We start from the raw sequence: 12,657 nt of genomic DNA on the forward strand, positions 1-12,657 counted from the left end.
ACTCGCGGAAACGCCCGAGCGTGTCGATTTGTCATATACTGCTGTAGATGATCTTTAAGTACTCCCATTTAATACGGTGCAAAGACACGATCAAATACAAATATGGGCATATGAATTCGAAATAGAATAGAACAATTTCCAAATCCTGGTTGTTTTAGAAATATAAAACAAAAACGTCCCTCGGAAAGGAAAAGAAAAAACGTTCAGTTCTGTCTGTATCAGCCAGACCTCTCCTCTCGGGTATCGGCGCCGTCTCGAGCTTTCGCACCGCCTAATTCCCAAACCCGGCGCGCCGTGTCACCCCTTCCCCTACGCCCACGGTCGCGCCTCCAGGCCTCGTCCTAAAGCGCGCCACGCCGAATTCTTCTCCCCCTCCCACCCCCCTCTGCCCGATTGGCCTGGCGTGGAGATCCACCCCCGCGGATTTTCTCTTCTTGGTAACGAAGACCTAGCTTGCTTTGTATATTCTATTTTTTTCTAACGTTTTCTTTTGATGCGAGCAACCGAATCTTAATACGGGGTTATGAAATTGATGTGTTGAATTATAGAACTATTGTGGAACTGCTCTAGAAAGTTTCTGGCGAGGGTTGTCCGTTTATGTTTCATGTCTTGTTGATTACCGCTGTCACGCTTGCAGGCCTGAGACATGTCTCATTATCAGGAGCACAATGTTGAGGACATGGAGGATGATTACGACATGGATGATCCGGTAGATGACATGGATGGTGAAGATTACCTAGGGCCGGAGGCTAGGGACGACTCTGATGAGGATGCCGAAGCGGTGTGTATCTGTCTGTTGATTTTTGTTAATTTGATTCTGTAGGCTTTACAGTATTCTTTAGCTAATTTACTCAGGTTGTTGACTTGTGAGGCATATTAATTAAGCAGTGAAGGGATAACTAGGCAGTTGAAATTGTTGACTTACTGCTATGTTAAGTTTGGAAATAGTGTGACACCAGACTTTCAAAGGATAGCTACAAGCCTACACAACCTTGAAGCCTCATTTTGCATTCAGTTGCCCTATACATTTTCCATGGTCCCCTTCTTGTATAACTTGGGTGTAGTTCTTAACGGCCTTTTCCTATCTTTTCTCTCTTCGCTTGCTGAACTTTCATAAAATTTGTTATGGTACATATCAGTGCAGTCCAATGAGGTAGGAAAAACAATCCAGTAGTTTTTACCTTTAAGTTCTTATATATATTTTGAGCCACCAGAGCTAAGATACATATGATTCAGTTTGTATCTGGATGACTAAATAAAGCTTTTGTTTGACTATTCCCATTGCTTGTATAGTCACTGGAATGCTCTAAAAGAAATAATTGTTGCTTTAGAATAAGGCATCCGACACATCATCTGAAGAAGCAAGACGTGGAAAAGACATTCAAGGAATACCATGGGATCGCTTGGAACTTACCAGAGAAGGATACAGGGAGACAAGATTATTACAGTACAAAAACTACGAGAACATACCTAATTCTGCAGAAACAGCAATGAAGGTATACCTTTCAAATAAGTTAATTTGTGTGGGAGAAAATATTCTGACATTGTGAGTGGCACTTCTGTAAAACAGGCATGCAAATCTACTGAGAAAGACGGAACATATTATGAGTTCAGGCGAAATACTAGATCAGTAAAATCTACTATTCTACACTTTCAGGTGAGTTCCTATACGTCCTTGTTTAGTAAGTACTCCCTCCGCCCCATAATATAAGAGCGTTTTTGACAAAAAACACTCTTATATTATGGGACGGAGGGAGTAACATATAAATCCTGCATTTCAATAAAGATGGTTTGTTATAAAAGTATTACCAGAGAAATTCTTATTTGAACATTTAAACTATCAGACACTAGATACTTTTTCAAAAGATGAAATGGTGCATTTGTTCAATTGCAACGTGTCCGCAGTTTTATCTAAATGTTCATACACGAAATTATGCTGTAACAATGTAACATTTATACCTAAGTACTGTATTACACAACAAGTGCCCAGTGATCAGAAATTCGATCTATATTTGCCTCTGTAATTATTTACTTACCATTTAGATGGCTGTGGAGAGGCTATCGAGAAACTTCTTAAATCATAGCCAACCTGCTCTCAACTTCTCTTCAGTTCACTATTATCACTTATGATGTATGTGCAATGTTTGTGTCTACCAATATTGCTCATAACTCTACATTTGTGCTTGTACAATACCTATTTCTGTTAGTAGTTCGCTAGAACGGGTCAATTCTGTAGTTCTTCAGGGGCTTACCTTCTTCTAACAGATAGCAGTACTAGGGAAGGGGGAACAGTCCTACCTGCTACCTGTCAGTGGCACGGTGGCGCCTGATAGCCATCTTTATGACCATGCCTGCCTCTTATTGCAGATAGATGCATTTAAAAACAATTAATTGAAGGGGTGCCTAGAGTATCTTTGATTATTAATGTATCTTATTGTGCCTATGATTGTATTTTCTATGCCTAGATGGATCGACTGTGTGAAAATAAAGTCCACCGAGAACTCCCATGGAATTTTGGGTTCTGGCTTGGTTACATTGGTCTATTAACCACCCTGCTTATTATTATTTGAGGAAAGTTATTCAAATAATGGTTTAACCTGTTCAAAGACTTCTCTGTTTCATGATTCTGCATGTAATTTTGTTTCAGTTGGTTAAAAAAAATGTGGAGGCTGCTTGTTGACAGTTTTAGTTGATGCTCCTTTATTTTTCTTCTGATACATTGATGTTAAATAAGAAATTAATCGAGCTGATCTATGGCTGCAGCTGAGAAATTTAGTATGGGCTACATCTAAGCATGATGCCTACCTAATATCACATTACTCGGTGCTACACTGGTCAGCATTGAGTGGTGTGGACACAGAAATTATGAATGTCGAAAGGCATATTGCACCAAGTGAGGTAGTGTCTATAGTTACTAAATTTTCATTGCACTTTCATGTGTTGCTCTACCTCTATTAATGATATTTCATTATTTCATTGCAGAAACATCCAGGAAGTTTATTAGAAGGGTTTTCTCAGACTCAAGTTAGTACGCTGGCAGTCAAGGATAATTTGCTAGTAGCTGGTGGTTTCCAGGGAGAGCTAATATGCAAGGTAGGATCACTGTATCACTTTGTTTTTGCACTGACCGTAAATTTTTTTGGGAGTTCTATCTCGCAATTGACTGGGAGAACCCAAACTTGTGGGTAGCTGCATCTTGCCGCGACAATCATCTTACCCTGCCCATTCCATAGTACCCTACCAGTGACCATCACCGGTGTTTCTCCTGCCTCACTCACCCACCCTACAATTTCCCTGCCCTATCAGCCCATCTTTCATGTGTCCAACTGCCATCGGTAGCACCTTTGTCACCTTAGTGTGTCCGCGCCCCTCCCCTTGTTCACTTGCTTCACGTCCTCTGCACTGGCTTTTCCCCCTTGTGCATCTCGTGAAGCTGCAGGCACCTGACAGAACCTCCTCATGCAATCTGAAGGTCCTGCTTGACTGCAATGCCCCTGTTGCTGATCCGATGGCTTGCGTTCTGTGGATACGAATTGTCTGCAGGCATTTATCTTTATAGTTCCCTTAAATTTGTCACTGTCTCCTATTTGTTACTACCTCCGATCCATAACAAGTGTCGCAGTTTTGAACTAACCTGAGTTCAAAACTGCGACACTTATTTTGGATCGGAGGGAGTATATATATGAACCCACTCTCTTAGTATTAGATTGTAACATATGATGAGGTTCCATTTTTCTTACGGAAACATGACAAGGTTCCATTGCCTCTCTTTGCTGGTGGAGATGTGTGCGAATGTGCTGTTAGCTATTTTCTCGCCTGGTTGCTAGTGCACCTCCTATTCAGTTAAATTGACGCTGTTCAGTTACAAATTCTGTGGACAAGTAACTACATATTACATTTATTTCGAGCTTGAGTATGCTGAAATATATTTGTGAGCGATAGTTTTCTGATGTTAACCTTGGTCAATGTGATGCAGAACCTGGACCAAGAAGGAATAAGCTTTTGCTGCAGGACAACATATGATGATAATGCAATCACCAATGCAGTGGAGATATTCAACACCTCTAGGTAAATGTTATGCTCGGCTGTCAAAGATTCAATTTTGCGGAACATTCTTTCATCAGTGGTGCAGGACAAAAGATTAAGAAACTAGCTGGACTGTAGCCACAAGATTACTCTTCCCTGGAAACTTCTTTCATTAGAATGTTGGGAACGAGCTCATATCACTGCTGCCAAGAATTCTTTTGAAAGTGAAATTAATATTGATGTTTTTTCTCTGGTCCGTAATGTCTTCAGTGGTGCTGTTCACTTCATTGCATCTATTAACGACTCCGGTGTACGAGAATATGATATGGAAAGATACCAGTTATGTAAGCATTTCCGCTTTGGTTGGCCAGTGAATGTAAGTTCTGTTATTCACATTGCCATTTACGTTTTTTGGTATTCTGTACTTCATCTAGAGCAATACTTCTATATTATCATTTCTAACAAGCTCCAGCATTTTTGTCTTCATGAAATGGTTTCCTAAACCAAACTTGATATGTATAAATTAAATCTTCTGAACTGACGGGTCAAACCTAGAGTCTGCCAACAGTCGAGGCAACCAAAGTATAGTCGACGAAATCTAATCCAATCAGAACACTAAATTAAAGGAAATAATTAAATATTGATAATGCTTATCTCTTAAGTCTTGGTGCCGAATGTGCTCCTTCCCTTACTGGCTCTTCTGGCTGACCGCCACCGTAAGGCCCATGCCATAGCCTTGACCCTATAGAAGATGGTGCTTGACCCTGGAATTCAACTATACATCTGCCCATTTCAGTGTCAACTGCTAAACCATCACTTTGTTTTTCTCCACATCTTCTTTTATTATGTGGATAATATTAATTTCTTGTCTTTCACTCGTAGCATTTAGGATAGCTCTTGAATTTACAGTATAGTTTCAGTGACTGATCCTTCTATTGGCGCAGCACACGTCTTTGAGCCCTGATGGGAAGCTTGTTCTCGTTGTCGGGGATGATCCAGATGCTTTGCTTATTGATGCTAATTCAGGAAAGGTAAATCAACATTCACATTTGTTAGGTTTAAAGCATTTTGCAAGTATCTATCTATGCATCTGAAGGTATAAAAATTAAACGTTTGGATCTGGACAGACTGTTCATTCTATGAAAGGTCACTTGGATTTCTCATTTGCATCGGCTTGGAGCCCTGATGGTCGGACATTTGCCACTGGCAATCAAGACAGGACATGCCGGGTCTGGGATGCCAGAAATCTCTCGCAGTCTCTCCATGTCTTGAGGGGTAACCTTGGTGCTATAAGATCTATTCGCTACACATCAGATGGTCAGTTCCTGTCGATGGCGGAGCCAGCAGACTTTGTCCACATCTTTGATGTCAAAAGTGATTATAACAAGAGGCAAGAGCTGGATTTCTTTGGTGAGATATCTGGCATGTCTTTCAGCCCTGACACGGACACACTCTTCGTCGGTGTTTGGGACAGGACCTATGGCAGCCTACTTCAGTATGGCCGCCTCTATAACTACTCATACCTTGACTCGCTGTTCTAAGGTCAATGCAAACAAGTGTTGGTTGGGCCTCTTGTGTGTCAGTATTGCCGATTTTCGTCGGCGCGACTATTAGGTACTCCATAATCAGATTTATGTTATAGATTGGTCATTCTTTAATAATTCATGTATCCTGTTTATGTGTACAAAAGAAATGTATACAGATATAGCTTTGCTTTGAGGTAGGAGTTGTAAGTTATGTTTCTAGGGCTAGTTTTCTCCATGAATTCGGATATAAACTTTTATCTGAGATGTGTACCGTGAACATCTGCTGCATTGACCGAAACTGGTATGCTTCGGTGGTATGTGCTATGCCGCAGTTGTGTGGAGCAGTTTGGATTGTATAATTGAGCCGTTATACACCTGTTTTGTGAATCCTATATACCTGAGAAGTTTGTCTCCACTATCTTATTTATCCTAGCATTCAACTTATCCACCTCATCAAATGCGCAATGTCAGCAAAACAACTGCATGTCCCCACGTCGTTGACTGAGCTTATCTCATTTATGAGAGCACTATTCCAGGTGGGTGATCTTCTCCCCGTTTTCTCCATAGCAGTGCGTCCATTCTTCTTTTTAAACACCTCTCCATATATCAATTAATACTATATTTAAAATGTGATTACAATTGTTCATTGCAGGTGTCACGCAAGGCGGGAAACTATTAAAAAGAGAACCACCTATCTATTATCAAAACTAAATTTAGCAATCGCATGCGCCACTGAATTGGCTCTTCTATTTATTTTGGACAACTTGAAATTTATCAGAAGCCTGAAAATGCCAAGCGCTTCCTTCTTGAGGTCAATGAATGGATATTTGTCAAAACTTCCATTTGCAAGAAAAGAAGACACAAACACACAATTAGTTTTCAAAAAAAAGTAGGCATGTTAAGAAAAATACCGATATAAAGCTCAGCAAGCCATGCCTGAAGTTCCGCTTCATCCACGCCAGAACATAACCCAATAAAGTCCCAAGATGAGACAATGAGATCACCGTTATAGTTCCTAGTCACCACCCCAACGCTCACAACACTTAAACTCTTCACAAAACTTGCATCAACATTGATCTTGATATGGTTAGAAGGAGGCGGTTGCCACACCTCTTTGGATCTCACCGCGGTGTTTCTTGGACCAAAACCCGCCACCACCTTCTTTCCTTTGTTATTGGTGACTACCTCATTAGTATCCTGACACGACATGAAGGAAGACCAGTAGCTTTCCAAAAATATAACGGAGCTTGTAACCGTTTCTTTTTTCTTTCCCGGAAATCAAGTCATTCCTCAAGTGCCAAACTCTCTAGAAAAGAAACAGAATGTGCTTCCTTTGAGAACAACTTAACTAGTCTAAAAAAATAAGTAACAAGTCCGAGAATAATTGAAAGCCTCTTCTCCTGGCAAATTCCAAACGTCTCTCAATGCCAGCAAAGTGCATGAGCCTTGGGGCAAGACATAAGAGCGTGAAAAGTGCTCTCATACTCAACCCCACGGATAGAGCAAGTACAAATGGTAGCTTGATGATGCAAAACTCTAGTAACCTAAACAGCCAAGCTATCAGACGCCGCAAGCCATCCAAAAATTCTAATATTTTACGGGATATTGGCCTTCCAAATGATATCACACAACCTCCTTTCTCCGTGAATAGCAGTACTGGATTTCCCAATATTTTCTTTTCGATCCTTAAGCTTTAATGCCAGATTGTATGCACTCTTCACCGAAAACAATCAATTCTTTTCAAAATGCCAAGCAGTGAAATCACCATCCTCCAAGGGGTGCTCCTCGATGTTTTCAGGGTACGTGGATATATATAGGAGGAAGAAGTAGGTCGGTGGATGCTCGAGGGGCCCACGAGGGCGGGGGGCGCGCCCACCCCCAGGGGGTGTGCCGGTCACCCTCGTGGCCGCCTCGTTTGTTGCTTGACGTCCACTCCAAGTCCCCTGGATTGCGTTTGTTCCAAAAAGATCACTCCCAAAGGTTTCATTTTGTTTGGACTCTGTTTGATATTCCTTTTCTTCGAAACACTGAAATAGGCAAAAAACAGCAATTCGGGCTGGGCCTCCGGTTAGTAGGTTAGTCCCAAAAATGATATAAAAGTGTAAAGTAAAGCCCATAAACATCCAAAACGGGTAATATAATAGCATGGAACAATCAAACATTATAGATACATTGGAGACGTATCAAGCATCCCCAAGCTTAATTCCTGCTCGTCCCCGAGTAGGTAAATGATAAAACAAAATTTTTGATGTGGAATTCTACCTAGCATAATTCTCAATGTAATTTTCTTTATTGTGGCATGAATGTTCAGATCCAAATGATTCAAAATAAAAGTTCATATTGACATAAGAAATAGTAATACTTCAAGCATACTAACTAAGCAATCATGTCTTCTCGAAATATCATGGCATTAGAAGGTTCATCCCTACAAAATCATATAGTTAGGCTATGTTTCATTTTCATCACACAAAATACTCCCATCAAGAACAACCTCTGTTTCAGCCAAGCAATTGGTTCATACTTTTTGACGCGCTTCAGCTTTTTTTCAACTCTCACGCAATACATGAGCGTGAGCCATGGATATAACACTATGGGTGGAATAGAATATGATGATGGAGGTTGTGTGGAGAAGACAGAAAAGGAGAAAGTCTCACATTGACGAGGCTAACCAACGGCCTATGGAGATGCCCATCAATTGATGTCAACATGAGGAGTAGGGATTGCCATGCAACGGATGCACTAGAGCTATAAATGTATGAAAGCTCAACAAAACAAACTAAGTGGGTGTGCATCCAACTTGCTTGCTCACGAAGACCTAGGGCATTTTGAGGAAGCCCATCGTTGGAATATACAAGCCAATTTCTATAAAAAATTCCCACTAGTATATGAAAGTGACAACAAATGAGACTCTCTATATGAAGAACATGGTGCTACTTTGAAGCACAAGTGTGGAAAAAGATAGTAGCATTGTCCCCCTTTTTTTGGGCCTTTCTTTTTTATTTGGCCTTTCCTTTTTTTATTTGGCCTTTTTTTAGGGACAATGCTCTAATAATGATGATCATCACACTTCTATTTATTTACAACTCATGAGTTACAACTCAAAACTAGAACAAGATATGACTCTATATGAATGCCTCCGGCGGAGTACCGGGATGGGCAATGAATCAAGAGTAACATGTATGAAAAATTATGCATGGCGGCTTTGCCACAAATACGATGTCAACTACATGATCATGCAAGGCAATATGACAATGATGATGCGTGTCATGATAAACGGAACAGTGGAAAGTTGCATGGCAATATATCTCGGAATGGCTATGGAAATGCATAATAGGTAGGTATGGTGGCTGTTTTGAGGAAGATATAAGGAGGTTTATGTGTGATAGAGCGTATCATATCACAGGGTTTGGATGCACCAGCGAAGTTTGCACCAACTCTCAAGGTGAGAAAGGGCAATGCACGGTACCGAAGAGGCTGACAATGATGGAAAGGTAAAAGTGCGTATAATCCATGGGCTCACATTAGTCATAAAGAACTCATATACTTACTGCAAAAGTTTTATTAGCCCTCGAAGAAAAGTACTACTACGCATGCTCCTAGGGGGAAGGTTGGTAGGAGTTAACCATCGCGCGCCCCCGACCTCCACTCAAGGGAAGGCAATCAAAAGAGCACCCCATGCAATAAATTTGTTACACAACTTTTACCATATGTGCATGCTACGGGACTTGCCAACTTCAACACAAGTATTCTTTAAATTCACAATTACCCAACTAGCATGACTCTAATATCACCACCTCTATATCTCAAAACAATTATCGAGTATCAAATTGACCATAGCATCCAATTCACTTCATATGATAGTTTTTATTATACCCAACTTGGATGCCCATCATTCTAGGACCAATTTTATAACCATAGCAAATACCATGCTGTTCTAAGAGACTCTCAAAATAATATAAGTGAATCATGAGAGATCAATAATTTCTACAGAATTAAACCACCGCCGTGCTCTAAAAGATATAAATGAAGCACTAGAGCAAAATTATCTATCTCAAAAGATATAAGTGAAGCACATAGAGTATTCTAATAAATTCCAAATCAAGTGGGTTTCTCCCAAAAGGTGTGTACATCAAGGATGATTGTGGTAAACTAAAAAGCAAAGACTAATATCATACAAGATGCTCCAAGCAAAAAACATATCATGTGACGAATAAAAATATAGCTCCAAGTAAAGTTACCGATAGACGAAGACGAAAGAGGGGATGCCTTCCGAGGCATCCCCAAGCTTAGGATTTTCGTTGTACTTGGATATCTTGGGGTTCCATGGGTATCCCCAAGCTTAGGCTCTTGCCACTCCTTATTCCATAGTCCATCAAATTTTTACCCAAAACTTGAAAACTTCACAACACAAAACTCAACAGGAAATCTCATAAGCTCCGTTAGTGCAAGAAAGAAAAACCACCACATAAGGTACTGTAATGAATCATTCTTTATGTATATTGGTGTTAAACCTACTGTATTCCAACTTCTATATGGTTCATACCCCCGATACTAGCCATAGATGCATCAAAATAATCAAACAACACACGGAAAACAGAATCTGTCAAAAACAGAACAGTCTGTAGAAATCTGTAACTTTAGAATACTTATGGAACTATAAAACTCCTAACAAAATAGGAAGTCCTGGTAAATTTGTTTATTGATCCACAGCAAAAAGAATCAACGCAAAATCATGTTTCTGTGATTTACTAAAATTATTTTCGTGCGCGCAAAAGTTTCTGTTTTTCAGCAGAATCAAATTAACTATCACCATAGGTTATCCTATAGGTTCTACTTGGCACAAACACTAATGAAAACATGAAAACACATCTAAACAGAAGCTATATGAAATATTTATTACTAAACATAAACAAAAAGCAAGGAACAAAAATAAAATTGGGTTGCCTCCCAACAAGCGCTATCGTTTAACGCCCCTAGCTAGGCATTGATAATTTTAATGATGCTCACATGAAAGACAAGAATTAAAGCGCAAAGAGAGCATCATGAAACACGTGACAAACACATCTAAGTCTAACATACTTCCTATGCATAGGCATATTATAAGCAAACAAATTTGCAAGGCAAGCAAAAACTAGCATATGCAAGGAAGAAGAAAGAGACGATAGCAATCTCAACATGACGAGAGGTAATTTAGTGAGATAAAAATTTCTACGACCATATTTTCCTCTCTCATAATAATTACATGTAGGATCATAGGCAAATTCAATAAAATAGCTATCACATAACATATTCTCCACACGATCCACATGCATGTGAAGTTGACACTCTTCCAAAATAGTGGGATTATCATTAACTAAAGTCATGACCTCTCCAAACCCACTTTTAAAAAAATACCATAAGATTGAACATTCTCCAAATATGTGGGATATAAAGTTGACCCACTTTCAATATTGTTGCAAACACTATTATCAATCTCAAATTCATCATGGGGCTTAAATAAATTTTCAAGATCATAAGAAGAGTCACCCCAATCATGATCATTGCAATAAGTAGTAGACATAGAAAAACTAGCATCCCCAAGCTTAGGGTTTTGGATATTATTAGCACAATTGACATCAAGAGTATTTAAAATAAAATCATTGCAATCATGCTTTTTATTCAAGGAGCTATCGTGAATCTCTTCATAAATTTCTTCATCACAATTTTTAGATTCACGAATTTCAAGCAAAACCTCATAAAGATAATCTAGTGCACTCAAATCACTAGAACTTGGTTCATCATAATTGGATCTCTTAAAGATATTAGCAAGTGAATGAGGATCCATAAACTTTTAGCAAGCGAAGATGCAAGCAAAAAGAAGGCATATGGTAACACAAGATCGGACGGAAGAAGGGCGAATAAAACGGCAAGGGTGAAGTGGGGGAGAGGAAAACGAGAGGCAAATGGAAAATAATGTAATGTGAGGGAGATGAGTTTGTGATGGGTACTTGGTATGTCTTGACTTGAGCGTAGACCTCCCCGGCAACGGCGCCAGAAATCCTTCTTGCTACCTCTTGAGCACTGCGTTGGTTTTCCTTGAAGAGGAAAGGGTGATGCAGTAAAGTAGCGTAAGTATTTTCCTTAGTTTTTGAGAACCAAGGTATCAATCCAGTAGGAGGCTCCTCAAAAGTCCCACGCACCTACACAAACAAACAAGAACCTCACAACCAACGCAATAAAGGGGTTGTCAATCCCTTCATGGTTAATTGCAAAAGTGAGATCTGATAGAGATAATATGATAAGATAAATATTTTTGGTATTTTTATGATATAGATTGGAAAGTAAAAAGATGCAAATAAAAGTAGATGGAAAACTTATATGATAAAAGATAGACCCGGGGGCCATAGGTTTCACTAGTGGCTTCTCTCAAGATAGCATAAATATTACGGTGGGTGAACAAATTACCGTCGAGCAATTGATAGAGAAGCGCATAGTTATGAGATTATCTAGGCATGATCATGTATATAGGCATCACATACGTGACAAGTAGATCGAAACGATTCTGCATCTACTACTATTACTCCACACATCAACCGACTCCTGCCTGCATCTAGAGTATTAAGTTCATGAAGAACAGAGTAACGCATTAAGAAAGATGACATGATGTAGAGGGATAAACTCATGCAATATGATATAAACCCCATCCTTTTATCCTCGATGGCAACAATACAATACGTGCCTTGCTGCCCCTGCTGTCATTGGGAAAGGACACCGGAAGATTGAACCCAAAGCTAAGCACTTCTCCCATTGCAAGAAAGATCAATCTAGTAGGCCAAACCAAACTGATAATTCGAAGAGACTTGCAAAGATAACTTATTCACACATAAAAGAATTGAGAGGAGATTCAAATATTTCTCATATATAAACTTGATCATAAACCCACAATTCATCGATCTCGACAAACACACCGTAAAAAGAGTTACATCAAATAGATCTCCAAGAAGATCGAGGAGAACTTTGTATTGAGATTCAAAGAGAGAGAAGAAGCCATCTAGCTAATAAATATGGACCCGAAGGTATGTGGTAAACTACTCACAACTCATCGGAGAGGCCTTCGAGATGATGT

The 12,657-nt window shown here is 39.7% G+C and overlaps 1 protein-coding gene across 1 annotated transcript; it reads left to right on the forward strand.

Annotated features, from left to right (window-relative positions):
• The first annotated feature begins 254 nt into the window (after positions 1–254).
• On the forward strand, positions 255–5,926 carry LOC119338675 (uncharacterized WD repeat-containing protein C2A9.03-like). Its single transcript, XM_037610945.1, has 10 exons — positions 255–437; positions 638–781; positions 1,332–1,496; positions 1,571–1,657; positions 2,764–2,898; positions 2,983–3,093; positions 3,977–4,068; positions 4,297–4,402; positions 4,971–5,057; positions 5,154–5,926. Exons 2-10 carry the CDS (start codon positions 647–649, stop codon positions 5,565–5,567), a joined length of 1,332 nt encoding a protein of 443 aa, XP_037466842.1. The 5' UTR covers positions 255–437; positions 638–646; the 3' UTR covers positions 5,568–5,926.
• The last annotated feature ends 6,731 nt before the right edge of the window (positions 5,927–12,657 follow it).

This window comes from Triticum dicoccoides, chromosome 7B (genome assembly GCF_002162155.2).
Source record: "Triticum dicoccoides isolate Atlit2015 ecotype Zavitan chromosome 7B, WEW_v2.0, whole genome shotgun sequence".
NCBI classification, from domain to species: Eukaryota; Viridiplantae; Streptophyta; class Magnoliopsida; order Poales; family Poaceae; genus Triticum; species Triticum dicoccoides.